The sequence below is a fragment of the Triticum aestivum genome, chromosome 2A, assembly GCF_018294505.1.
Source record: "Triticum aestivum cultivar Chinese Spring chromosome 2A, IWGSC CS RefSeq v2.1, whole genome shotgun sequence".
Taxonomy (NCBI): domain Eukaryota; kingdom Viridiplantae; phylum Streptophyta; class Magnoliopsida; order Poales; family Poaceae; genus Triticum; species Triticum aestivum.
In genome coordinates, this window is record NC_057797.1 from 196,758,728 (window position 1) to 196,783,939 (window position 25,212).

The following is a 25,212-nucleotide window of genomic DNA, read 5'->3' on the forward strand; positions in this document are numbered from 1 at the left end:
TGAAGAATATGAACAACTGAAGAATTTCAACTTTTGGTGGTGGCATGACCCACCGTATAAGAATGATGATTTCAGACACCGTGTACAATTATCGTAGGGTTCTGAGAATCAAATTCTTCATTAATTTCTTTACACTAAGAGTGTTATTCTTCATTGATTGAAGAAAAACATTTCTTCATGTGTTGCACATCTAAGTCATCAATTTTGCATAAGTGTTAGGATGAGTGTCCTTTTCAAAGAACATTCGAAGATTCTAGGATATTTAGCTCACATCGCAACTTGCTAAATATCTTGTCATCCAAGGGCTTTGTGAAGATATCGGCTAGTTGTTTTTCGGTCTTCACATGCTCAATAGAAATGTCGCCCTTCAACACATGATCACGAAGAAAATGATGACGAATCTGAATGTGCTTAGTCTTCGAGTGCTGAACTGGGTTGTGAGCAATCTTGATGGCACTCTCATTGTCACAGAAGAGAGGCACATTCTTCATGTTGACGCCGTAGTCCTTGAGAGTTTGCTTCATCCATAGCAATTGAGCACAGCAAGAACCAGCGGCAATGTACTCAGCTTCAGCAGTAGATAGTGATACGCAGTTCTATTTCTTCGAGGACCAACAGACCAAAAATCGTCCGAGGAAATGACATGTACCATATGTTGACTTGCGGTCCACACGATCACCAGCATAGTCAGAGTCAGAATATCCAATGAGATCAAAAGCCGAGCCCTTGGGGTACCATAATCCAAGTGTTGGTGTGTGAGCTAGATATCGAAGAATATGCTTCACAGCATTATGGTGTGATTCCTTCGGTGTAGCTTGAAATCGGGCACACATGCACACACTAAGCATTATGTCTGGCCTAGATGCACATAAGTACAATAAAAAGCTAATCATGGAGCGGTATACCTTATGATCGAAGTCAATACCATTTTCATCAATGCACAGATGGCCATTTGTGGGCATAGGAATTTTGACGCCTTTGCAATCTTGCATCCCGAATTTCCTCAGTACATCCTTGAGGTATTTCTCCTGAGATATGAAAATGCCATTGCGTTGTTGACGAATTTGAAGACCTAAGAAGAATTTCAACTCTCCCATCATAGACATTTGATATTCTTCACTCATCATATAGGCAAATTCATCACTATAACGTTGGTCAGTACAGCCAAAGATAATATCATCAACATATATTTGGCACACAAACAATTCACCATCATAAGATTATTGAAAAGAGTAGGGTCGAGTGAACCGGGTTTGAAGCCTTTCTTCATGAAGAATTCCTTCAAGGTATCATACCACGCCCGTGGGGCCTGCTTGAGGCCATAGAGGGCCTTGTTGAGTCTGAAGACTTTGTCAGGATTCTTTGGATCTTCAAAACCTGGGGGTTGAGCAACATATACTTCTTCCTCAAGCTTACCATTGAGGAATGCACTTTTCACATCCATTTGATATAAAGTCATATCATGATGGTTAGCATAAGCAAGTAATATGCGAATAGCCTCAAGTCTAGCAACAGGTGCAAATGTTTCATCGAAATCAATTCCTTCAACCTGTGTGCATCCTTGAGCTACGAGCCATGCCTTATTCCTCACCACAAGGCCATTTTCATCTTGCTTGTTGCGGTAGATCCACTTTGTGCCAATGATATTGTGCTTGCGAGGATCTGGACGTTTGACCAGTTCCCAGACATTGTTGAGCTCGAACTGATGTAATTCTTCTTGCATTGCATGAATCCACTCAGGCTCCAGAAATGCTTCATCTACCTTAGTGGGCTCTGTGATAGAGACAAAAGCATAGTGCCCACAAAAGTTAGATAAATGTGAAGTTTTTGAGCGTGTGAGAGGACATGGCGCTTTGATGTCATTGATGATCTTTTCAACTTGCACTTCTTTTGCAATGCGAGGATGAGCTCGTTGTCATTGAAGAATTTGATCAGCATTCTCTTTAGCACCATTTTCTTCAGTAGGAATGCCATCCTCGGTAGCCTTGAACTTGATAGTTTCCTCAGGTACAGTAGGTAGGTGCTCTCTTTGCAAGCCATTAGTTTCATCGAACCGCACATCTACAGTTTCAACAACCTTGTGAAAAACGTTGTTGAAGACTCTGTAGGTGTGCGAGTCCTTTCCATAACCAAGCATAAAACCTTCATGTGCTTTCGGTGAAAATTTTGAGTTGTGATGAGGATCTCTAATCCAACATTTAGCACCAAAGACTTTGAAATAACTTACATTGGGTTTCTTATCAGTGAGGAGTTCATAGGCAGTCTTCTTGAAGAATTTGTGAAGATATACTCTGTTGATGATGTGGCACGCAGTATCAATTGCCTCAATCCAGAATCGACGAGGCGTTTTGTATTCATCAAGCATAGTGCGAGCCATCTCAGCAAGAGTCCTGCTCTTGCGCTCCACTACGCCGTTCTGCTGAGAAGTGTAAGGAGCAGATAACTCATGAGTAATACCAAGTTCATTAAGATAGTCATCGAGACCAGAATTCTTGAACTCAGTGCCATTGTCACTTCTGATGTGCTTGATCTTCACACCAAAGTTGGTTGAAGCCCTCGAGGAAAATCATTTGAAGACTTCCTGCACTTCATGTTTGTAAGTAACAAGGTGTACCCATGTATAACGAGAGTAATCATCAACAATAACAAAGCCATATTGAGATGCATCATTTGAAACAACAAAGTAATGATTAGGACTGAAGAGATCCATGTGAAGTAATTCAAATGGGAGAGTAGTGGTCATGATAGTCTTCGCTGGATGCTTGGCCTTAGTCATCTTCCCAGCTTCACAGGCTCCGCATAGGTGATCCTTGAGGAATTTGACATTCTCGATGTCAATGACATGCTTCTTCTTAGCAAGCGTGTGCAAATTCCTCATGCCTGCATGACCAAGTCGTCGATGCCAGAGCCAGCCTTCTAAAACTTTTGCAAGTAGGCACACGGCTGGTTGTGGTCCTGTAGAGAAATCAGCAATATACAGGTCTCCTCTCCTAAAGCCTTCAAAGACTTTGGAATTGTCAGCTTCCATAACCACAACACAACGATACTTGTCAAAGACAACAACCATATCAAGATCACAAAGCATTGAGACAAACATAAGGTTGTATCCTAAGGACTCAACAAGCATGACTTTGTCCATGTGTCAATCCTTTGTAACCGCAACCTTACCTAGACCCAATACTTGACTTTTGCCTTTGTCGGCAAAGATGGTATGCTTCAGATGCGACAGAGATAATGGAGCATCCACCAATAGATTCTTGTCACCAGTCATGTGATTTGTACATCCACTATCGACGACCCACTCAGTGGCTTTGGGTTGATCATCCTGCAGATGAATTAGTGCAGCTTACAAACTCATATACTTCATCAGTGAAGAATATGGCATCAATTCATCAGATCAATTTCATCAAGCAAAAGAACAGATACAGCAATATGAGGATGTGAGAAATGAAGGTTCATTTATTCATGATTAGCCTGCGTCCTATCGGGCATGCTCAGGTCTCCAGCAAATTCTTTAGACGATTACGTACGTCTAGAGACCTGGCCCTGCAGAAGAGATTAGTTTTTTTCTTCACCACCCACATCTGAAGGGGTGGCAAAGAGTTCATCATTCTGCAAGCTCCATACGAGAAGGATGGCATAGAAGCCAGTCCATTTCGTTTCACATAAGAGGGGTTAGAGTGAGCATAAGAGTAAGCAGAGAAATTCTTCAAGGACTTATGGACATAATGATTTGAAGAATAATGCACATATCCATAATCCTTAGATCTTCCCTGCAAAACAGACGGGTTAGCACGATGATGTTCATATGAGGACTTTGATCCTTTTGAGGAGTATGATCCATGTGAGGAGTTTGGTCCGTATGAAGACTTGGATCCATATGAAGAATTTGGTTCATATGAAGAATTTGATCTGGGATTCCTATTCTTCACAGGGAACCCAGATTTTCTTCATAGGGGAACCGTTGCTGCAGTTAGTGCCAACATATCTAGCAAATACTTCACCATTTTGATTTTTGAACAGTTTATAGTTGGAGTCAAATGACTCATCATCAGAACGAGGAGATTCACATGCAAATCCAGATAAGTTAGATGGATCAACTGGAGGTCCCTTTGCAGCAACCCATGTAGTTTTGGGGTACTGCTCAGGCTTCCAATATGTACCATCAGCATTGAGTTTCCTCTCAAAAGCAATACCCTTTTTCCTAGGGTTCCTGTTGAGGATTTTCTTTTTAAGCACATCACAAAGAGTCTGATGCCCTTTGAGGCTTTTATACATGCATGTTATGTATAATTCCTTCAGCCCTGCATCGTCAGTGATACTAGCAATGTCCTCAGATGAGGAATTAGTGATAGCAGAGGCATGTGAAGAATTTGAAACATTAGCAACATTTGAACATTCAGGTGAAGAATTAGCAGATTCACGTTCAATGCATTTCAAACAAGGAGGAACAAATTCTTTCTGAGAAGTGCTAATTTGTTGAGCAAGTAATGAATCGCGCTCCTTCTGAAGATCTTCATAACTCACTCTTAGCTTCTCAAGGTCTTGCTTTCTTTGAAAAAATTCATAAGAAAACTTCTCGTGATTAGATAAGAGAGTGTTATGATGACCTTGAAGATTGTCAAACGTAGTCTGAAGTCTCTGAAGATTTTCAGTCAAGGCTTTAGTGCGATCCATTTCTTCACCCAACATATCATCACTTTTGTCTAGCATGTTTTGAACCTTTTCAAGAGCCCTTTATTGTTTTACGGCAATCTTAGCAAGTTTAGAATAGTCGGGCTTAAGGTTTTCATCAGATTCATGCTCACTGGATTCAGAGGAGGTATATTTGAGTACCTTGGCACCCTTTGCCATGAAGCAATAGGTGGGAGCGTAGTCATCATCGCCTTCATCAGCCTTGTTGGTGAGGTCATTTTCTTCAGTGTTGAAGATAGACTTGCTGATGAATGCAGTAGCGAGAGCTAGGGTCGCCACTCCGGATTCGGACTCCTCAGATGTCTCCTCTTCCTCATTTTCTTCAGATTCAGCCTCAGAGTCCATTTCCTTGCCAATGAATGCCCTAGCCTTCTTGGAGCTGCTCTTCTTGTGATATGAAGACTTTGAAGATTTTGATGATGAAGATTTTGTGGATTTCTTCTTTTTCTTCGCATCATCAGAACTATAATCCTTGTATTTCTTCTTCTTTGATTCCTTTTCCCACTGAGGACAATCTTGAATGTAATGTCCAGGTTTCTTGCACTTGTGACAGAGCCTCCTCTTGTAGTCACTGGATGAGGAATCATTGCTCCTTGAGGGTCTTCCAAGGCGACCACGTCTTGAAATTTTTTGGAACTTCTTCACGAGCAGAGCCAGATCATGGCTTAGTTCTTCAGGATCACCAAGGCTGCTACCAGAGTCTTCATCTTCGGACTCAGATACTGCCTTGGCCTTCAGTGCGTGTGATCTGCCATGGCTCGAGAGATCTCTTTTTTCAGCAAGTTGGAACTCATGAGTATTTAGCCTCTCAAGAATATCAGCGGGATCAAGTGACTTGTAATCAGCACGTTCTTGTATCATCAATGCCAGAGTGTCAAATAAGGAATCAAGCGATCTCAGCAATTTCTTCACCACCTCATGGTCGGTGATGTCAGTGGCACCAAGTGCTTGAAGCTCATTTGAGATGTCAATGAGGCGATCGAAAGTTTGTTGAACATTTTCATTGTCGAGTCTTTTGAAGCGATTGAAGAGATTGTGAAGAACATCAATTCGAGAGTCACGCTGTATTGAGACTCCTTCATTCACTTTGGACAACCTGTCCCAGATAAGCTTCGCTGTCTCCAAAGCACTCACTCTGCCATACCGTCCTTTGCTCAGATGGCCACATATAATATTCTTCGCTTGAGAATCGAGTTGCTTGAATCTCTTCACATCAGCAGCATTCAGAGAAGGTGTGACTGAGGGAACACCATTTTCCACAACATACCAGAAATCGTTACCAATTGCCTCAAGATGCATTCACATCTTATTCTTCCAGTACGGGTAGTCCGTCCCATTGAAGGTAGGACACCCAGCAGAGACCTTGATCATACCTGCGGTCGACATAACTAAACTCCAGGCGGTTAAATCAAAATCACACAGAACAAGGGAGTACCTTGTTCTGATACCAATTGAAAGTGCGTTATATCGACTAGAGGGGGGGGGGTGAATAGGCGATTTTTATGAAATTCTTCACTGAGGAATTTGCCGGTGAGGAAATTCCTTAGCGAAGAACTACTAGCAGCGGAATAAGTATTCAAAAGTAACATAACAGAATACAAGCATAGTCATCATGATGAAATGAAGATAGACACAGAGTACAAGAAGCGTAAGCACAGGATAACACAGGATGAAGACAAGCAGACTGAAGAAATTAAACTGAGAAAATTGAGAAAGTCTTCAAACATAGATATGAACAAACACACAACACAATTATGAGGAAATGAACGAGTTAAGGGAATAGAACCAGTAAGTTTGGTGAAGACAATGATTTGGTAGACCAGTTCCAACTGTTGTCTCACTTGTACGTCTGGTTGGAGCGGCTGAGTATTTAAACTCGAGGACACACAGTCCCGGACACCCAGTCCTGAACACGCAGCTCATGACACCCAGTCCTCACCGTATTCTCCTTGAACTAATGTCACACATACCTCGTCCAATCACTCGTGGTAAGTCTTCAGGTGACTTCCGAACCTTCACAAACTTGGTCACTCGGCGATCCACAATTCCTCTTGGATGCTCTAGACCATGACGCCTAACCGTCTGGAAGAAGCACAGTCTCCAAAGATAACAAGCGTCAGATCCACGCAGGATCAATCTCTTCAGTGATGCTCAATCACTTGGGGGTTGTAGGTGTTTGGGTTTGGGTTTTTCCTCACTTGATGATTTTCGCTCAAAGTCCTCGGAGAATGGGTTGCTCTCAAATGACAAGTGTCAGTTTCTCTCGGAGCACCCAACCAGCTAGTGGTTGTAGGGGGCGGCTATTTATAGCCTAGGGAGCAACCCGACATGATAAGACATAAATACCCTTCAATGATATGACCGTTAGATGGATAGATATTTTGGGACAGCTGACGCATAGCACAACAACGGTCGGAATTTTGAGTAGCAAAATCCTCAGGGCTATCATGTTCCTCACTGTGTAGGAAATCCGCACTGGCGAATTCCTAACTCCTCAGTCAGAACAAATTTCTCAGAGACCAGAAGAACTTCATCTCTGTCACTGAAGAATATGACTGGACTGTATGAGATTTCCAATGGCTTCACTCGAAGGGATTGGTAGGTGTAGGATTTTGAGTTGAGCATCACATGGAAATTTTTCCTTAGTATTTCCTCGACCCCATTTAACAGTACGGTGTTTCCTATGACTCAAGAAAGAGAAAATGAAACTACGAAAACAAAAGTCTTCATGCTTCATGTTCCTCGAATGAATACCAAGTCTGCAAGGCCACACCAATTTCTTCACTTTCAAAGTCTTCAGAAAGTCTTCAGAAATCCAAAGTCTTCAGTCGAAGAGCTTCATTTTTAGGAGTCGACTTTCACTGTAAATATCAAACTCCTCATAGACTTATAGACCTGTGTATACTCACAAACGCATTAGTCCCTTAACCTATAAGTCTTCAATACACCAAAATCACTAAGGGGCACTAGATGCACTTACATAATCACCACATTTTGCAAAAAGGAAGTGAATAGTTAGACATTTAAGAATATGAATTTGTCGAGTAAAACTATAAGACCGACCAAAACCCATTGGGTGTAGTATTTACTAGTGATTTTCATAAGCTGTATTGAATTATATTGCTGTAGCTATTAGATTATTATCTTTCAGACTCTCTCTCTTTGATTGTTTTTAGTATATATTTCCTACTGCAATGATTATAATAAGCAAGAAGTTTGAATTTTCTAATATTTCATTTCAGTAATCCGAAGTAGCCTAAATGTTTTTCTACAAGTACCTGTCAGCATGCATGCTAGTAATTACTTCTTAGTTGCTGACTCTTTGGATTGTTGTCGTACAGGGTAAGATGGAGACACACATGTCTACTGAGATATTAGATCTGGTTCTGAAAAGATTTTATATCCTAATTTCAACGCTTCAGGTACTTTCAATGTCTCAGCTTTCATGGTTTGTACATACTTTCTAATGAGTCAATGTAGACGACCCTATGTTGTTACCATATTCTAAAAAACCATAATTTTTGCCAATATTTATCCAAAAGACCAAAAGTAATATGTACCAATACATTTAGGCCTCCTTTGGTTCATATGATAGAAATGTTGTAGGAATAGGAAAATCATAGGAAGTAAGATAACATGCATCTCAATTCCTATAGAGAAAAAGATGTCATTTGATGCATAGGATAGGGATTTTTCCATTAAGTCTTAGCTAATGTTTTTTTCCTTCAAAATGTAAAAGATTAATTCCTATTCTATATAGGAATAGGAATCCATTCCTACGAATCAAATGGCCTCAAAGGAAATTTCCTACAATCGAGAAATGCCTCATAGATGACGGTCGTGACCCAGGCTTCCATCGGATGGGGCTGTCACCTCCATCCTCTATCTCGTCACAAGCGGCGGCAGAAGCAGGGCCGCGCCGTCTTGGAGGAGGCACAAGGAGGGCTGTGCCACCTTGGAGGAGGATCCACGCCTCCGTCGGACGAGGCCGTCTCCTCCATTACCGATCCCGTCGCGAGCGTCCGCAGAAGAGGGCCGCGGTGCCTTGGAGAATGCTGTTACCAGGTCTGTGTGTCTCCCATCTCTCTTAGCTTCATCATTCTAAATGTTCTAAACTGCAGTAGAGGAAAAGAACGTACAATGCTTCTCAGTCAACCATATGCAAAATGATTATAAAAAGTACATTTGATTGAGCAAAAATTCTAAATGTTCAGTTCAGCCTTGAAAAGAAGTCCCGCACTTTAATCTTTGGCGCTGGATGTGCTCTCTTTCAATTGGAATGTTTGTGCCTAATTGATTTTGAACCTCATTTGCCTGTAGGTCGCTTGTTCTTGCCGTTGCTGCGCCGGATCTGTTGTTGCGGTGGTCAATCTGTGGGTAGGCCTTTATTTTGACCTGTTCTTTCTTGTTTGCGGTGGTTCTAGCTGTGATTTTGACATTGCTTTTGCTGTGGCTTGGTCCATGGTTTGCAGGTGCTGCTTCTATTGGTAGATCCCCTCCTCGGATTCCCGTCCGATCTGTGCCGGCTTTCACGTCTTCGTCCAGGGAACTACAGGTCGACTCCTCCTCTCTTTCCTTTCTCAGTTCCTTTTTATTTGCAGAACTAGGCTTTGCGTTCGTGCGTCGGTCTATGTTTGTTGTCTTCTCTGTACAGGGATGTTTGTTGGATTCGGTTCATGTGTTGGTTAGCCGCTGTTAGATTCGGTTGGTTTGCAGGTTAGCCAAGGAGTGTATCTCTTTTTTGTCTTATTGAGTAACCACTGCACGCTCCTGAATTGCTGGTTTCAGATTGTAAAACAAAGATATATGTGCCTCAAACTACTTTGATTAGAATCTGTAGTTTCGGTCCTTTAGCTCAGACTTGATGCTACCGCCTACTCAGACACCATCCCAATGCGATTATATTTATCGTACGATCTTGCTGAAAGTCACTTCACCCCACTAATTATTAAGTGTCTATCGTCGCTTTATGTTGCTTGAAGTCACTGCAGCTAGTTAATCTCCCATTGCCTGTGCTTGCTCGTAATGAATTTCGTTGCATTTTTCTGTCCACAATCCCGGGCTTAATGTTTCCACCGATGTTACAGCCTCCAGATGTCGGATAAAGGCAGCTGCGATGGGGAGACAGCTCAAGACATCATACACGAAGCTAGCCACAATTCAGCAGAGTGGTGACCCTGTTGTGCCACCAGCACCAACATCTCGTATGTCTGTCGAGTATGCTATCGAAGTCATACAGACATTCGATGAGTTCAAACGATTTTTTGTCACGAGCATTGGCTTTGGCGGCATGCTCCAACCTCAAATGTTGCAGAAACTGAACCTGAAATTCAGTGCTTGGACGATGAGCAAGGTCAGCACCACCCGTTGCGCCATTGTATTGGCTGAGAACACGATACTTAAGTTTTGGGCAGAGGATGTTCACAAAATCTTTGGAATCCCATGTGGACATCACAACATAAAGGGTCGGGATGGCGGCATCAAGCCCGAGGCAATTAAGTTTATAAAGTCCACGTTGGGGATGCAGACAAAAAGGCGTTCAGTGCCACCCAAAGTTTTTCTTATGAGGGATATATCTGAATCATCGATCAAGCTTGAGAAGGACTGCTTCCAAATCGCCTTCGTCATTTTTGTCATGGGTCATGTACTTGTGCCCACCACAAAGCATGATTATGCCACCATTGATTTCTGGGGAGCTCCAGCCAACACCGATGATAAACCAGTTCAACTGGTGTGAGTATGTGCTCGAATGTCTACTTGCGGGTGTAAGGAGGCTTAAGAATGACATCCTTTCAAACAACCCTGCCACGAGCCTCTTTGGATGTCACTTGTTTCTCCAGGTATTCATATATCTACATTCCCAAATTGAGAACAACATTACCTCCAAGTTTGTACCTAACGATCTGTTTTTGTCACAGATTTTCCTGCTCGACAACCTCGACCTGGGGATGTTTAACAAGCCACATACCGTGCTGCCGAGGGTTAGTGTTTTTTACCAGGACTCACTCTGCGGGATGACAAACATGCTACTGATGTTGGCAAAGGCGGCTATTTCTTATGCTTCCGCACCGGTAAGCTCTGCCATTTCACATGATTCCAACCAACCCCCATCAATATTAATGCTTGTTCTCATGGTACTTCTTACATCATGTAGTTACACCACCTGTCAACTGTTTGCTATGCCCGTTTCAAGCACTCTGCCGCCTAGCAGTCAGAGTCAAGAAACACAGGAAAAGCACCGGTTTAGCAATCACCTTCATGCGGTGGTAGCACATCCAAAAACAACGCAAAACGATGTTCCAAACCCTGCATCTCCACACCATATGGTTGATGAACTCACCGGCACAACCATACAGCTACTAGGTCCGATGGACTTTGCCAACTACTACGGAGGCAGTATCCCTACCTGGTAATAGATCTTCGCATCCACAGTCTGTTACAATATTTAATCACTCAATTCAATCAATTACACTGGTGCATGTTCTTCAACCCTCCCGTTGCATCTTCCAGATTGGCGATGAGATCACAGTTCTCTTGAAGGAAGTAAATGCTCGTTGACTCTCTCACCTCGCAACTGCGCGAGGTCACATCCAACTTGACATGATGAAGTTTTCTGACAAGATGATTGCTGCAACAAGCCGCACATGCACTTGTTGTGTAGCACGTGCCTTTGTGGAGTGTCCACCTAGAGGCGCCACCACAAACAACAGTTCGTTTTGCTCACAGTTGTATGTGTTTCCTATCGACGAATCCTCACACACGTTATGTGTGAACAAAATATGTTTTTTTATCTCTGACAGATGATGACAACACTACCCCAGTTAGAACGGCGATTGCTGGGCATCGCCTTCACCTATCGCCTTGTGAAGGTACTTGTACCCACAACTTCTCACATTCCATACCATTACCAGCTTCACTTACACTATGTTTCCCCTTAATTGCAGGCAATACTTCTTTGAGCAAGCGGATCGAACCGTTCACACAGCTCATCAGACCAATGTACCACAGATGGATACTGCGCTCCAACACATTTTGCATACGATGACCCTGTTTGCGAAGGAAAATTTACAAGCCATAAGTGAACTCTACATCGACCTCCCAAACGATGCACAACTGATTTTGGCCAGAGGCGTCTGGAACTTCCTTGCCGGAAACACATATACCAGCCTGGTTTCCAAACCAATCCTTGGGGCAGAGGAGTTGTCCCCTACCCTCCACAAGCTGGTGTTGCTCAACTCCTTGAGCAGTTTTTCATCTCTGCACCAGACAACGAGCTATCCCGGTATTTTATGTGCATCACTACACTAGCCTAAGCCCATAGTGCCTCCCACCAACTTGTTTATTTTGGCTGCACTAACAGTATGTCATCGGTGATGCAGCAACTTCCTTGTTCATGAGGAGCCAAGATTTGTTCGGATAACCGGCCATGCGATTAGGGACCAGCTTGTCGGCAACAGACTAATTGGCCATGAACTGATGTCTTTGGTTTTCTGCCATTTTGATCAACTTGATTGTCAAGCGGAAACGGAAAGCCCTTATTTAAGCTGGAGTACCCTATAGAACCTGATTTCTCAGTAAGTCCATGACTCCATTTTTTGAAGCTCCACAATTGAACTTTATGACTCCTGTTAATTGCATTTGACACAGTTTTCCATGCTCTAACTTGTCACTTTTATGTCAACCAGACTCTGGTGTTGTCCGATTCTGATTTCTTGCACACGCTCTCAATAGAGAAGCAGTTATCCGCCGACTCGCTCAAGTATGACATAACATCGTCCCAAATGGTACACAAGGACCGCACGTCTGCTTTACCGTGCTTTTCATATGATATCCACCTACATGTACACACAACTTATTAAGATTTCCTCTTCTCCAACAGTTTATCACACCGGTGCGGCGCCCGAATGGCTGGATGATCGTAGTTTGGGATATGCTACAGAAAATATTAAATGTCATCGACCCTCTTTATGCCAAAATTTCAACTAAGCACCCCTACAAGGAATGCGACGAAGCCTTGGCATGGAAGCTGCACAGTGCATTATTCGCATGCCTTCATGAATTCTATGCCGGATGGCCGGCAGCCAAGGAAAACTGGCGGATCAAGCATGATCCCACAACTGATGACATCCTTACGGCGTAAGTGACAGCAGATCAGTAGCACATCCTTCTTGCTGAAAAACATTCACCCTCATAACACGTCGCACGCTTCTGCGTTTTGCAGTGATGAGACAGACGTCTGCGCCAGCCGCATTGCTCGGCATTTTGACGGAGACAAGCTTAAGCTGCCTCTTACGCAGGTCATTTCTAAGCACCATTGTCCTTTATGATTCCATTTTTCCATCTACAGAGTTTTGTTCTTTGGACAATGCATTTCCAACCGGGAATTGACACGCGATACAAATTTGTTCACAGCATAACACATCCAAAACAAAGAAGGATGCCCTGCATGAGTGCTTGAAGCTGCAGGGTAACTTCTCCTAAAACACTCACAAGGCACCGTGGAAAGTCTCAACCATCAGACTCCGCCTTCGACGACTAGGAAGCCTCCTTGAACAATCATTGTACGAACTTTCATGCATCACATCATCATAGTTATCTATAGCTTTCCCATAAGAGTATTTTGGTTTGTAAGTTAATACAGTATCACGAATATGCAAGCTATGTCGCTTCCAGACTCTGCTAAAACAACGTATGAGGTCTACTCTGCTTCCCATTGCTTGTTCATCTAGACCCTGTATACCAGTTTGGTTATGCATCCTATACCGAACATTTTGGGTTGTAATTCGGTACAATATCATGAACTTGCAAGCTTTGTCGGCTCCATACTCTGCTAAAACCATGTCTAGTGTCTAGTCTGCATCCCATTGCTTGTTCATTCGATCACTGTATGCCAGTTCGGTTATGCATCCTTTTCCACTCAGTTGCCCCCTAATTATGTGGTGTCCATTTTTCTTTATGCATTCTCCGATGTGGTACCGCTATACGGGGTTTGGCTCCTCTGCTGTACAGTTGTTACTCAGCACATGCGGCCTATCACCCTCAACACAAAGTGGAGGATGAACCTGCGGTCTATGCTTGCCACCCGCTGAACCGTTACCTCGCCACGGATACGCCATGGTCTCACGGACGATGGCTTCGAGGTCAGCAGGGTATTGCAAACTGTTAAGAATAATTAGGGGATAATCCCCACTCTCCCCATGCATGTAATCGCATGATGTGGGAACCGTCACAACGGTTTCTCCCTGAAGCGTCGCCTCTTGGAACCGCCGTCTCCTCCGTCTCCTTAGGAGACGTCTGTACATGTTATATATAAAGGATCCAACACTATCAATAAAGACTACTTGATTCATTTTATTGTCTCTCGATCTTTATTTCAATGCGTTATCAGCACGATGCACTGCCGCGAGTTCGACGGCTACAGCCCTTGGTTCGCCGTGGTGACCCCCGCTACCGCAGTGGCCCTCGGCCCGGCGGAAGCAGTTCCAAGCGGCAGCCTCGTGCCGTACATGTCCACGACCTGTTCACGGCACAGCGCCCCGTTCCGCATCGGCGAACGACCTGTTCACGGCACAGAAGAATCACGAAGAAGAGAATCGGAGACTCAAGTCAAGCACCACGCAAATTGGCGTACCAACTTCATCTAATTGCCACAGAGGAACAAGGTGCTACTTTTTCAATTTTCTTCATGGATACAGAAAATTACTTTACCACGAACATAATCTTGCTTTGACACTGGACGGCGGACGAAGGCATCCATGGAAAGTGGCATCGCCTGGCTTCAGTCCCCGGTGGACCACGCCGGCTCCAGCGGCTTCGTCCCTGCTGCGCCGCGCCCCGCGACTGGCAGTGCACCGTGCTATGCCCGCGCCATGCCGCCGGCCGCTGCTCGCGCCAGGCTGTGCCTCCTCCACCCCCGCCGCGCCGGGACTTGGTCACCGGCCGGTCTCGGCTTCTCCACCGCTGCGCCGCTCGGAGCACGCCTCCGTCCCTGGCGTGGCTGTTGTCAATGGCGATGGATGCGGTGCGCGGCTCCCTCCCGTGCGATGCATCGGCCTTTGGGCTCGATGCGGCCGTGGCCCTTGGCCCCGACGACAAGAGCATCTTCGCTCTCTAACGGCTAGTCATAGCGGGAGTAACTTAGATAGTAACATAGCGCATTTCGATTTTTTTTTGCTTATGTGGCATGTAGTTAACGAGAAGTAATAACATAATATGTTACTGTAACATAGCGCTTCCCAAGGCAAGATGAGTCTACAAGTCATTAAATGAAGCCACATATGACACTACTAGTATATTACTTTGCACAATGAAGATAGTAACTTAGATTAGTGTCATATGCATGACACTAGTATAAGTTACTCCTCACTATGACCAGCCTAATGATGCGGCCGGTCGGCCAGCCGTGGGAGTCTCTGCCTGTTTCAGTCTTGTGAGGATTGGGGAGGATGAAATTACGGTTATAATCTTTTTTCTTAACTTAATTAAGAATTGACCCGGTTTGCAAAAGAACTTCGAATTTGATCTTTTTTGGTCACGCCAACATGCCTGACGTTTGGCTTGCAAGGGAGATGCCAGGAATGCTGGCGTTTGGGCCTGGCCCACATTTGTCCAGCCGGCGCCGAGCCAAACGCCACAGGGCTTGGCGATTTGAGCCCTTCCATCGGGAGTAAATAAGAAAAGCATACTGAGCCAGTTTGATTATTCTGGTTTGGTGTTCGTTAGTGCGGCTGATTAATTATGTGAGGAGCTGGAAAGCCAAAGTATCATGCCGTGCTTTTTCTTTCCTGGCTGTTTTCTCTTAAGAAATACTCCCTCCGATCCTTTTTACTTCGCATATTAGAATTTTTTTAAGTCAAATTTCACAAAGTTTGACCGTATTTATATGAAAAAAATATCACATCAACATCTGACATGTTAAAGTTATATAATATGAAACTTTAAGTCATGACACATCTAGTGGTATTGATTTTAGATTGTAAATGTTAGCACTTTTTTCTACAAAGTTGGTCAAATTTTACAAGGCTTGACTTCAATCAAACCTTATATGTGAACTAAAAAGGACCGGAGGAAATAGATGCAGTTCGGATGGATTAATCCTGTGTTAAGTGGCCGTGTAACTAACTTATTTATCACAGCCCAATAAGCAACAGTGTAACCATATCTGTTTGGATGGTTTCGTATGTTCTAGAATGAAAGCGTACTACTGATGTTTTTTGCTAAATGAAACATACTACTAATTCTTTTTAGTTCCCTTTTTTTTGAACCAATTCTTTTCAGTTCCCTGATAAGACTAATTAACCTACTACCAATTCGTTCTAAGTTTGAATTGACATAAAAAAATAAAGTTCATGCATTTTTTAGAAAATAACTAGAAAAAATGCCGATGCGTTGCAACGAAAAAAAAATAACACAAGCTCCTAGCCAATAGTAACCATAGCTCAAGATCTGAACTATACCCTGTACATTCGTCCATCATACTACCTCTCGCAATTGACATCAAATGTCATGGACTTGTTCCACCGAGTGTCATGGACTTGTTCCACTAAGGTAGGATGGGTCCCTCACATGTCCCCGCATGACCACTTAGTGTCTAATCGCCGCCAAATGGGCGCCAATTTGTCGCACCACACATGCACACAACTCGAGGCCATGGGATCTAGCGTCGAATTTTTTCTCCATGACTTTGATTTCTCCTCCCCTCGATTTGCCAACAAAACCGAAGCTCAAATCAGTCTTCCACCCTATTTGAGCCTTCTTGAGGCACCAACCGATTGAAAGGAAGCCCAACGGCTCATATCTTCATAGTCCGAAAGAGGTTGCATGGTTTGGACTTCAGACTCGAGATGGCTCATATTGAAACTCGCATTGAGCACTGTGACAAAGAAAAAAAGAAGAAAAAACACAAAACCAAATGAAGCATGTAGTTAGTTCTGTGGACTTATAAAAACTGATTTAGGTACAATACAACATGAATCACATACTTGCGCCCTGGTTAACATATTTGCTACCACAAATGATTTACATTGTAACACTAAGATACAAACAACAATAGATGTCCCAGCCTTTTCTTAAAAATGAAATTCTTTGCATCGACAATACAAAGGCATCATTAAGTTCTCAAGTAACACTAAATTTACTGTACACCTTTTTTTCTGTTCCAATTCTGATAATATGACTACGTACAATTTGAGGTTGATTCACACGTACATGAAACCTACGCTTGGTCCTCTAATTCGTTTGATAAAGTTAGAATGCTTTTTGAATGCATAAAATCTGTTGGGACCGCTTTCTGATCAGCAGATTGTTAGCTGGAGTTGAAGCATATAAAAAAAACGTAAGTACATATATGTTCAGTAAGCGGAGGTGAGTACCTAACATATTTATGGGCATCCAAGGCTTTATGTTTGTTCATCAAGAAGATATGCATGGACAGATAACTTGATGAAAGGAAGCAGTGGCAATAGCAGAAGGATTGCTGAAAAGAAACATTATTGATTCAATATCCAGTCAAAGCTTTTTATCACCAAACAGGGACAACCAAAGTGCTAGTCTGGCACTAACTTTCATCCACCCCACCGCATGAATAACTTAAACATTGCACGACGACGAACGGCGAGAGTGCGCAGTCAAGAAAAAAGCAGGCAAAACAACAAGCATGTGTCCGACTGAAAATGCAACTTTAACTATCCGACTGAAACCACAAACAGTTAACCCAGCAGTCCTCGCTGTTGCAAGACAATGCGACTTTAACTATCTGACTGAAACCACAAGCTACAGGCCTGAAGAAGAGATGGCACAAATCTTCAACTTAACTAACTGGCCACTTCTATTGCTGGAAAAACATCTCTCTCCGTAGCACAGTACCATCAGGTGACACCAGCCGTCAGCCACCAGCTTTGTTCGGTCAAAATTAGATCCCAGATGAACCCCCAAATCAAAGCAGGGCAGCACCGCACCAGCAGATTACAACCTGATCATAGAACATGAAGCAAAACATAATTGTGGAAGACTGAAGATTATGTGAGCTTGTTGATTCCAGCCTGGAGATTTGAATCCCCGAAAATAGGGCAGTATTAAGATGTAGATTTCTAGAGTTGTTACATTGTTGTTTGTATACCTGTGCAAAATAAAATTTAAGTACAATTAAATCCTATTAACCTAATGCAATAATTCAAAATAATCAACCGAATTGCATTTAATGAACATGAGAACTTATTCTTGGAATATGTCAGAAAGGAGATCAGACACCATCAACAATAGGTTAATTAGAAAATAAATGACATGTCAATTGGCATAGAAAATCTTCAAGTCATATTTGACATGAAAATTTTGACTATTACAAATGGCAACTAAATTACACCGGAGAAGGAAAACATCAAGAAGCTAGAGAGAAAATGGACCTGAAAGAACCACCTGAACATACAATTGCACCAACAGGAAAGAAATCCATCTCCATCGATCAAAGTTGTTTTCACTCTGTCGAGATACGACGAGCGGGCTATCCATACGTAGTGGAGTATACATACGGCATAATCTGATGTCATCGGTTCATCAATTGATTGAAAAGAAAAGGTTCAGACCAAGCATGCATGAGCACATCCCAGGAGGTCCTAGCATTGACTTCCTACACCTATAACAGATTTTAGTACCATGGAGCAGTATTTTCCATATGTGATCATCCTCCCCTACTGATCCGGTCACGTGAAGTTTAACAAGCCAATGCAAGTTTTAACTGTCGGACTGAAACCACACACTATAGGCCTGAAGAACAAAAGGCAAAAAATCCTCAAATTAACTGACCGGCCGCTTGTACTGGAATAACATATCTCTCCGTAGCGCATTATAGCATCATGTTAAACCAAACGGCAGCAAACAAACCAGCTTTGGCCAATCAAAAATAGATCCCATAGGAATTCCCAAATCAAAGCAGAGCAACACTGCACCAGCAGATTACAACCTGATCAGAGATGCCCGACCAAGGGCAAGGAGAGGAGGGCATACCTTGGTGGTCGTCGTCGGATCCTCGTCAACAGCCTGGCCTACCTGCAGCTCATCCAGAGAATATCGTAGATTTTGCTGCAAGAACCCGACTCGCCACATCAATGACCAGCAATCCACCTGCAAGAGGGCACAGGTGGAGGCCATGACGGCCGTTGTCAACGATGTCGCCTACCTCGCCGGCTCCCAGCTCGCCACTGCCAAGGCCTACCGCAACATCAAACTCCCCACAACGCTAACTTTTCCAAATGAAGGAAGCAAAGATTATTTAACAACAATAATTTGTGTTCTCAAATTTAACATCCTTCAGAGCACCAGGGTCTCTAGCTCTCTGCCAATCTAAAGTTTCAAACGGTCCAATGCCAAAACTTCACAAAGTCACCACAAGCTTATCTTCTACTGTTTTCGAAAGAACTCCTAAGAATTTCAGGTATCAGAGACCCGAGCATGGAAGACAAAGCTTGGAAATGTCATGGTGATGTCACTCCTAATCGATGGCAGAATTAGTTTGAGAAATATATGCAGAACAGAGGTACTGGGAGAATGTTATAAACTGGCACGTCTAGGATTCTGATCTACAAAAATAGAACACATAATGTTTCTGGCTTGCTTGCAACTGATGCACGAACTGAAAACATTCGATGTGCTTAACATTCAAAGGACTGATGTGCTTGATGGCGATTTGAACTACATGTTTTCTTATCTTATCCATCACCGTAACCACATACAAAAATAGTATGTATAAAATCACCATTTTGATGTAAAAAGCATCTAAATAGACGATTGGCAATAGTACTGCACATAGCTAAATGATTTGAACTGAGTTGACCTCTTGTAGAAGGCTGAAGGTCATGCTACCTCGTTGATTCCACCATGTAGAACTAAATTCGCGTTGTTGGTGTAGTTGGGCATTTCATCAAACACCTGGAAAGATATAGTTTAATTAGTACCAGTACATAGTGATTCTGATGCTTACCAACGCCAACACTGGGAGATGAGTGTGCAGCATGTATCTTGCCAGATCAAAATTATTGCACCTTGATCCGCCATTCTGTGTCCGTAGGTGGTGTTAGACAGTGCGGACGACGACACCATGTGAGATTGCATCCAGTGTGCTCAAAGGGGGCGCGTGGTGACGGAGGCCGACGGCGGCGGCTGCGGCAAAGAGTATCAGAGGGCGTCGGCGTCGAGGGCGCACACGAGTGGAGCAGGACGATGGACTGGCGACCTTGGCATTGGCCATGTGGTCGATCCGGCCAACTCGATCCAAAGCAGAGAAGCACGATACGGGTGTAGGAGGTTGGAGATTGAGGAGGCTGCGGGTTGGGAGGGGAAGGAGAACAGGAGGTCGGCGGATGGCCAGAGAAGAAGATCGGCGGCGGCGGCGGTCGCGGCTGGAGAGGAAGCGGCCGGAGAGGACGTTGTGCGTTTATTATAGCCAGCTAACGAAAGGATCGTGGGTTGAATACTAAAGAGTGCAGGATTACTTTAGTAAGAGTGAATACTAAAGAGTGCAGGATTACTTTAGTAAGAGTGAAACGTTTTCTCATATATCCACTTAAAAAGGGAGTGCGGGTTGAATAGCAAAAATAGAAGGGACGTTTTTGCAAAATTGTTGCGACGGTGAACCCGGAGACTCAATCCGTGCGTAAATTTACGAAAAAAAAGCGCATTGTGACGGTGAACCCGGAGACCCAATCCGTGCTTTATTATTAGGGAGAGACTAGCAAAAAATGCCCGTGCGTTGCACCGGGTATAAAATAAATCTCAGAGTTCATATGGTATTCAAGTGTTTACCTATCATGGTGAATAATTAAATTTTCCAATTAAATTGCTTGTGAAACTCATAAATATCCACTTTATAAAGATCTCATGGTATTTCAAAAGCTCGTAATCTTTTTTTCTACCCGTGCGTTGCAACGGGAGATATAGTGACGTATCCACCGAAATATCTAGCAACATGTCCCAAGAACATCTCAATGATGCCACCCGGCAACGGCAGGAAGGCGCGCACCAAGGTCTAGTAATACTTCATATCAATTGTACGAGTGTGGCCAATTCACACGAATTCAGGTGGGTGAGATTAGTTAGTGTGGGCCCCACAGTTGAATTAGGAGGGTGTTTAGTTAGTTTGGGCCCACCCTTGAATTCACCGGGGAGAGAAATTAATTAGGGTGAGGAGAGATTTACGTGGCTTCGTCCCCAGATGCGTTGCGGAGCGTTACAACGCTTGCAGGCGAGGAAGTCTTTTCCCAGTTGTACATTAAGAGGCATGCTACATATACAATGCTTTTGAGATGATTTTTATACGACGATTCTGATCTTAAAAGGCCCTCTAATTTTTAAATCTTAAAGGCATTATTTGTAAGCTGTCGTGAAAAAATCTCACTAAGCATTAGAAATAATGAATTATAACTCCTTTGCATTTGAACAAACAATCCCTAGTTCTTTACAAAAAATCCTTTGCACCTATCTCAATAAACACAACTCATGACCCTCCAGAGGTCTATGTGCTCCAGTTGAAATTATACTTCTTCCCATCCTCATCAATAGTGGCCACGGTGTCTCATCCTCTGAAGGCAATGCGTTCGAACATGACCAATTCGAACATGGTGATCTCAACCTCTACATGACAAACCTGCAATTGAGATACGCCAGCGCAAGGGAGTGTTTATACTTTGAAAACTAATCCCGTCGAGTTGGCCATGAGGGACACTCTCCGTGAGCTACACCCTACACGTACCACTTAGGATGGTGATAATTTCTGATGTCATGAAGCCATCAGCTCCTCCATGAAATAAGTTGTCATCTTTTTGGATTTCTTCCCTGACTAAGAAAATTGGTGCAACGCTAGACAGAATATTTGGTCGAACCAGCCCATTCAAGTGGTCGAGACATCAAAATTCTGTGTTGGTCGAGACTACACAGAATTATTTGGATTTCTTCTCAAATAAGTTTCCCTCCGAGTAACGCTACACAGAATTGTTGGTTGAGACTAACACCAGCCCATTCAAGTATATTTGATCTCCACCCTTTAAATTACGCATCTTGCATGGCAGCCCTCAATTCCCTTTAATGTTGATTCCTTAAATCATGCATGGCAGCCCTCAATTCCCGTTTAACGCTGATTCTTTCTTAAATAATTCCGCAATCCCTCTCCTTTTATTAATGATAAGGTCTTTCCCTCCGCTTAATTAGGGCAATATATGTTGGGTCTCTCTCCCATTAATTCCATCTTTGAAAGAATCCTTGATTCGAGGCTGCTTATTGTCTTGAGCTCACAAACATATTTAAACTGGTGGGATTTTGTAAAGAAAAACGATATGGGATTATCTTGTGAATAGTTCGTGAGATTAGGATTAGGAGTTTGATCGAGCAATTATTTCTACTGTATTTTTGGGCCACGTCGCAGAGGATGGATGGATGGACTGAGGCCCAAAATAGATCAACCTAGAAATTCTGCTAGACGGGCGAAGCGGATTAACATAAGAAAATTCGGCTGATAGTGATAGATAATGGGAGCTAGTTCAGCTGGTAGTTGCGGGTTGTTTCTTGCATGATGTTTTGTGTTCGATCCCTGCGAGGATCGTTGGCTTTATTTTTTTAGCTGCAGTATATGTGCTCGCCGATGAACTAGGTCGGACGGACGAACGTGCTATTAGTACCACCTTGTTTATATTACGATTTTATCCATACAAACTGTAAAAACGTATTATGACATGAGAAGAAAGCGTATTGTGACGGTGAACTCGGAGACCCAATCCGTGCTTTATTATTAGGGAGAGACTAGCAAAACAGCCCGTGCGTTGCAACGGGAGAAAAAAAAAATACCAAATGCCTTGCCCAATAAATTAAATTAGTGACGTTGCAACAAAATTATATGCAATTGTGCCTCCGACACGGTTGTCGGTAGGCGTAAGTTGCAATCGAGTCCGAAGAAGTTTGTTGCAATAGTGGCATCCGACTTTACAACAACAGTGGTCAACAAATATGATACAAGCGGGCCTCGCCATAGTGAGGTTGAGGAGGCGCTCAAGAGAGGGTGCCTCGCCGTCGAACATGATGTTCCGGTGCTTCCAAAGAAGCCGGGCGCCAAGAAGTAGCAAGCAGGAGAGCCTTTGCGGGGCGGCGATGGCGCTGCAACGCAGGAGGTCATGCTGCAATCCTGGAACCAGTCGTCGAGTTGAGGAGGACCAGGTGTGCATCGACACCAAGAGAGGAGCTCATGCTAGAGTTGGCTCGAGAAAGAGCAGCCGACGAGGAGGTGGTGTATGCTTTCAGGTTCCAACCAGTGATCCGACCAGAAACGACATCTCGAGCCATCGCCCAGGACACAATATGTGGAGGCGCACATGACCGCCGAAGCATCAGGGTCGTGCGGGATTGGGAGATGGGACCAAGGGCGGCCATCGTCAGTCCGCTGAAGTCAGATCCATTTGGCACAAAGGCAACTTTTCCTACTAAAAAAATGGTGGTCCAACTTTGCAGCATGCGGTTCGCCTTAGGGTGACAACAAAAAAGATGCGGTCAGTCTTCCAGCATTGTGTATTACTTGTAGCAGCATTAACCGGGCTTGTAGTATCGCGTGTCCTGTTTGTTGGAGCCACACTCAATTGAAACTACATGTGGGTTCCATGCAAAAAAAACTAATGTGGATCAACCAGATTTTTTCAGTGGATATACAAACAAAAATATTGGCAGTATGAAAAAGCAGCACCGAAAAGATTAGGACTCAGTACGCGCTAATGGCCGCACACGCTGCAGCTTGATTCTCCTTACGGGGCTACACACACAGGGAAACTCAATTAGAGCGAATTAGCACCATGTATGTCCTCCTCTATTGGGTTAATTAGTTAACTTGCGTGTGTAGTGCATGCCCTTCTTTTATTAGGGGCCTTAATCTTTTCTATTGGCAGGTGCGCCATCAAGCACAATTTATATGAGTTTAAATTCTGTTTGTTTCCATACGCATGGATGTTCTTCCTTTATTGGGGGGCTAATTTTTCCTACGCACGGAATTAAATTCCTTCATTTCCATACGCGCATGTCCTTCCTTTATTGATGCACAATCTTTCCTATTGTCACCACCGTGTAGATAAATCCCTTCTGTTTTCACACAATAACAACGTCCACGCCTCACCCTCAATCTTTCATGACCAACCTTTGTAGGTTACTATCAATTAGCAAAAGAATTCAAATTTTGCAGACAAGCATGACCTAGTTCAGGTGTTAGTGGCCTTTCGGTTTGGTGGCGAGGTTGGGAGTTCGACCCCTAACACAGCCAAAATTCAGATTTTGTTTTTGCCTCCCATTAGAGCCTGTTCCGCGGCGGGGTGGGCCTCCTTCCCGGGCCAGGTTCGCGGCGAGGTGGGCTGCTTTCTTTCGGCCGAAACGGTACAAAGAGGTCTCAGAATTAGTACCACCTCGGATAGCGAAAATAATATAGATGAAAAAACTGAAAGCGTAAATTTACGAAAAAAAAGCGCATTGTGACGGTGAACCCGAAGACCCAATCCGTGCTTTATTATTAGGGAGAGACTAGCAAAAGAGCCCGTGCATTGCAACGGGATAAAAAGAGCCCCTAGGTCATTTGTTCACCTTTAAATCAAGGTCACCTTGTGACTGCTCAATTGTATATACTCCCTCCATCGGCCTAATGCATTTTTGATGTAACTTTGACCGCATGTTAGAGCCAGAATATATGATTATGCAAGTTATAGACAAAGCATACTCTCAAATACGTACATGAAAGGTGCTTCCAATGATATAATTTTGACATTATACATCTCATATACAATTAATCTTAATAGTCAAAGACAATCTCGAAAAATGCATTAGGCCCTATATATGTGTGGATGGAGGGGGTAGCAGGTTTGCATTAAATATTAATTTGTCAACAATTTCTGGTATAGTTTTTCTTCTTGAAACTATAGGTGATAAAGATGTTAAATCGCTGAGAAAGGCATAATTGAGGATAAAAAAATCATAGAACCAGACATCAAAAAATGATAATCACCATCGAGTAATCACTATGCAAGAAAGAGCAGCTAACTACCCTTGTTGTATGTAATATACAATGCATCAAGCCACTTAATATTTTTATGCATCATAATATCAATATAAGCCTATTAACAATTTGCATCCGTGGTCAACAAACAACACAATGAATTACTATAGGGCATCCTCGTTAAAAGCAGTCAACATGGAAAGATTGCTCCACTGATCATACATATATAAAAAAACCTCTTGGGCTCTCTCACCTGTATGGAGCGGATCGAGTTAATATAAGAATTCATCTTAACTGGCCACGTGGGTTTCTCTGCTACTGCAACATGGTGTCTTTGATGATCTGCCATGTATGATTTATCTTGTGCAATGCAATTTTTTGACCAAAAAGTGAAGAAAATATATAGTAGTCCGTACATTGACGCGTGCATAGATCTCTGATCATAATTATCACGCATAAAGGTTTTACCAATGCATGGCTATTGTGTATGCACTTGTTTCGCAGGACTCCAT

At 43.3% G+C, this 25,212-nt stretch overlaps 1 protein-coding gene and 1 long non-coding RNA gene across 9 annotated transcripts; one reads left to right on the top strand and one right to left on the bottom strand.

The window, feature by feature from the left end:
• Nucleotides 1-8,519: 8,519 nt before the first annotated feature.
• On the top strand, nucleotides 8,520-13,520 carry LOC123188310 (uncharacterized). Of its 5 annotated transcripts, none has more exons than XM_044600361.1 (14): nucleotides 8,520-8,760; nucleotides 9,016-9,072; nucleotides 9,168-9,250; nucleotides 9,790-10,535; nucleotides 10,614-10,766; nucleotides 10,850-11,104; nucleotides 11,206-11,423; nucleotides 11,496-11,564; nucleotides 11,640-11,977; nucleotides 12,075-12,269; nucleotides 12,381-12,479; nucleotides 12,575-12,831; nucleotides 12,917-12,992; nucleotides 13,108-13,520. In XM_044600361.1, exons 1-4 carry the CDS (start codon nucleotides 8,527-8,529, stop codon nucleotides 10,430-10,432), a joined length of 1,017 nt encoding a protein of 338 aa, XP_044456296.1. In that variant the 5' UTR covers nucleotides 8,520-8,526; the 3' UTR covers nucleotides 10,433-10,535; nucleotides 10,614-10,766; nucleotides 10,850-11,104; nucleotides 11,206-11,423; nucleotides 11,496-11,564; nucleotides 11,640-11,977; nucleotides 12,075-12,269; nucleotides 12,381-12,479; nucleotides 12,575-12,831; nucleotides 12,917-12,992; nucleotides 13,108-13,520. The 5 variants fall into 5 exon arrangements, 3 of the variants coding, with proteins under 3 accessions (XP_044456296.1, XP_044456295.1, XP_044456294.1); XM_044600360.1 differs by having other exon boundaries at nucleotides 11,206-11,404; XR_006494530.1 differs by having other exon boundaries at nucleotides 9,168-9,411; nucleotides 9,783-10,535; nucleotides 11,206-11,564.
• Nucleotides 13,521-16,122: 2,602 nt separating this feature from the next.
• LOC123188311 (uncharacterized) lies at nucleotides 16,123-20,168 on the bottom strand. 4 transcript variants are annotated; one of them, XR_006494532.1, is made up of 4 exons: nucleotides 19,731-20,168; nucleotides 19,523-19,617; nucleotides 18,697-18,890; nucleotides 16,123-17,665 (listed from the first exon to the last, which is right to left on the bottom strand). It is a non-coding gene; the product is annotated as an uncharacterized lncRNA (long non-coding RNA). The 4 variants fall into 4 exon arrangements; XR_006494533.1 differs by having other exon boundaries at nucleotides 16,123-16,567; nucleotides 17,067-17,665; nucleotides 18,697-19,617; XR_006494531.1 differs by having other exon boundaries at nucleotides 18,697-19,617.
• Between the last annotated feature and the right edge of the window lie 5,044 nt (nucleotides 20,169-25,212).

Bases quoted from the DNA above. Each gene is read 5' to 3' on its own strand.
- LOC123188310 (XM_044600359.1), top strand. From the start codon at position 8,527: ATGACGGTCGTGACCCAGGCTTCCATCGGATGGGGCTGTCACCTCCAT. The intron at 8,761-9,015 runs GTCTGTGTGTCT...ATTTGCCTGTAG, and splicing joins TTGGAGAATGCTGTTACCAG to GTCGCTTGTTCTTGCCGTTG. The intron at 9,073-9,167 runs GTAGGCCTTTAT...CATGGTTTGCAG, and splicing joins TTGCGGTGGTCAATCTGTGG to GTGCTGCTTCTATTGGTAGA.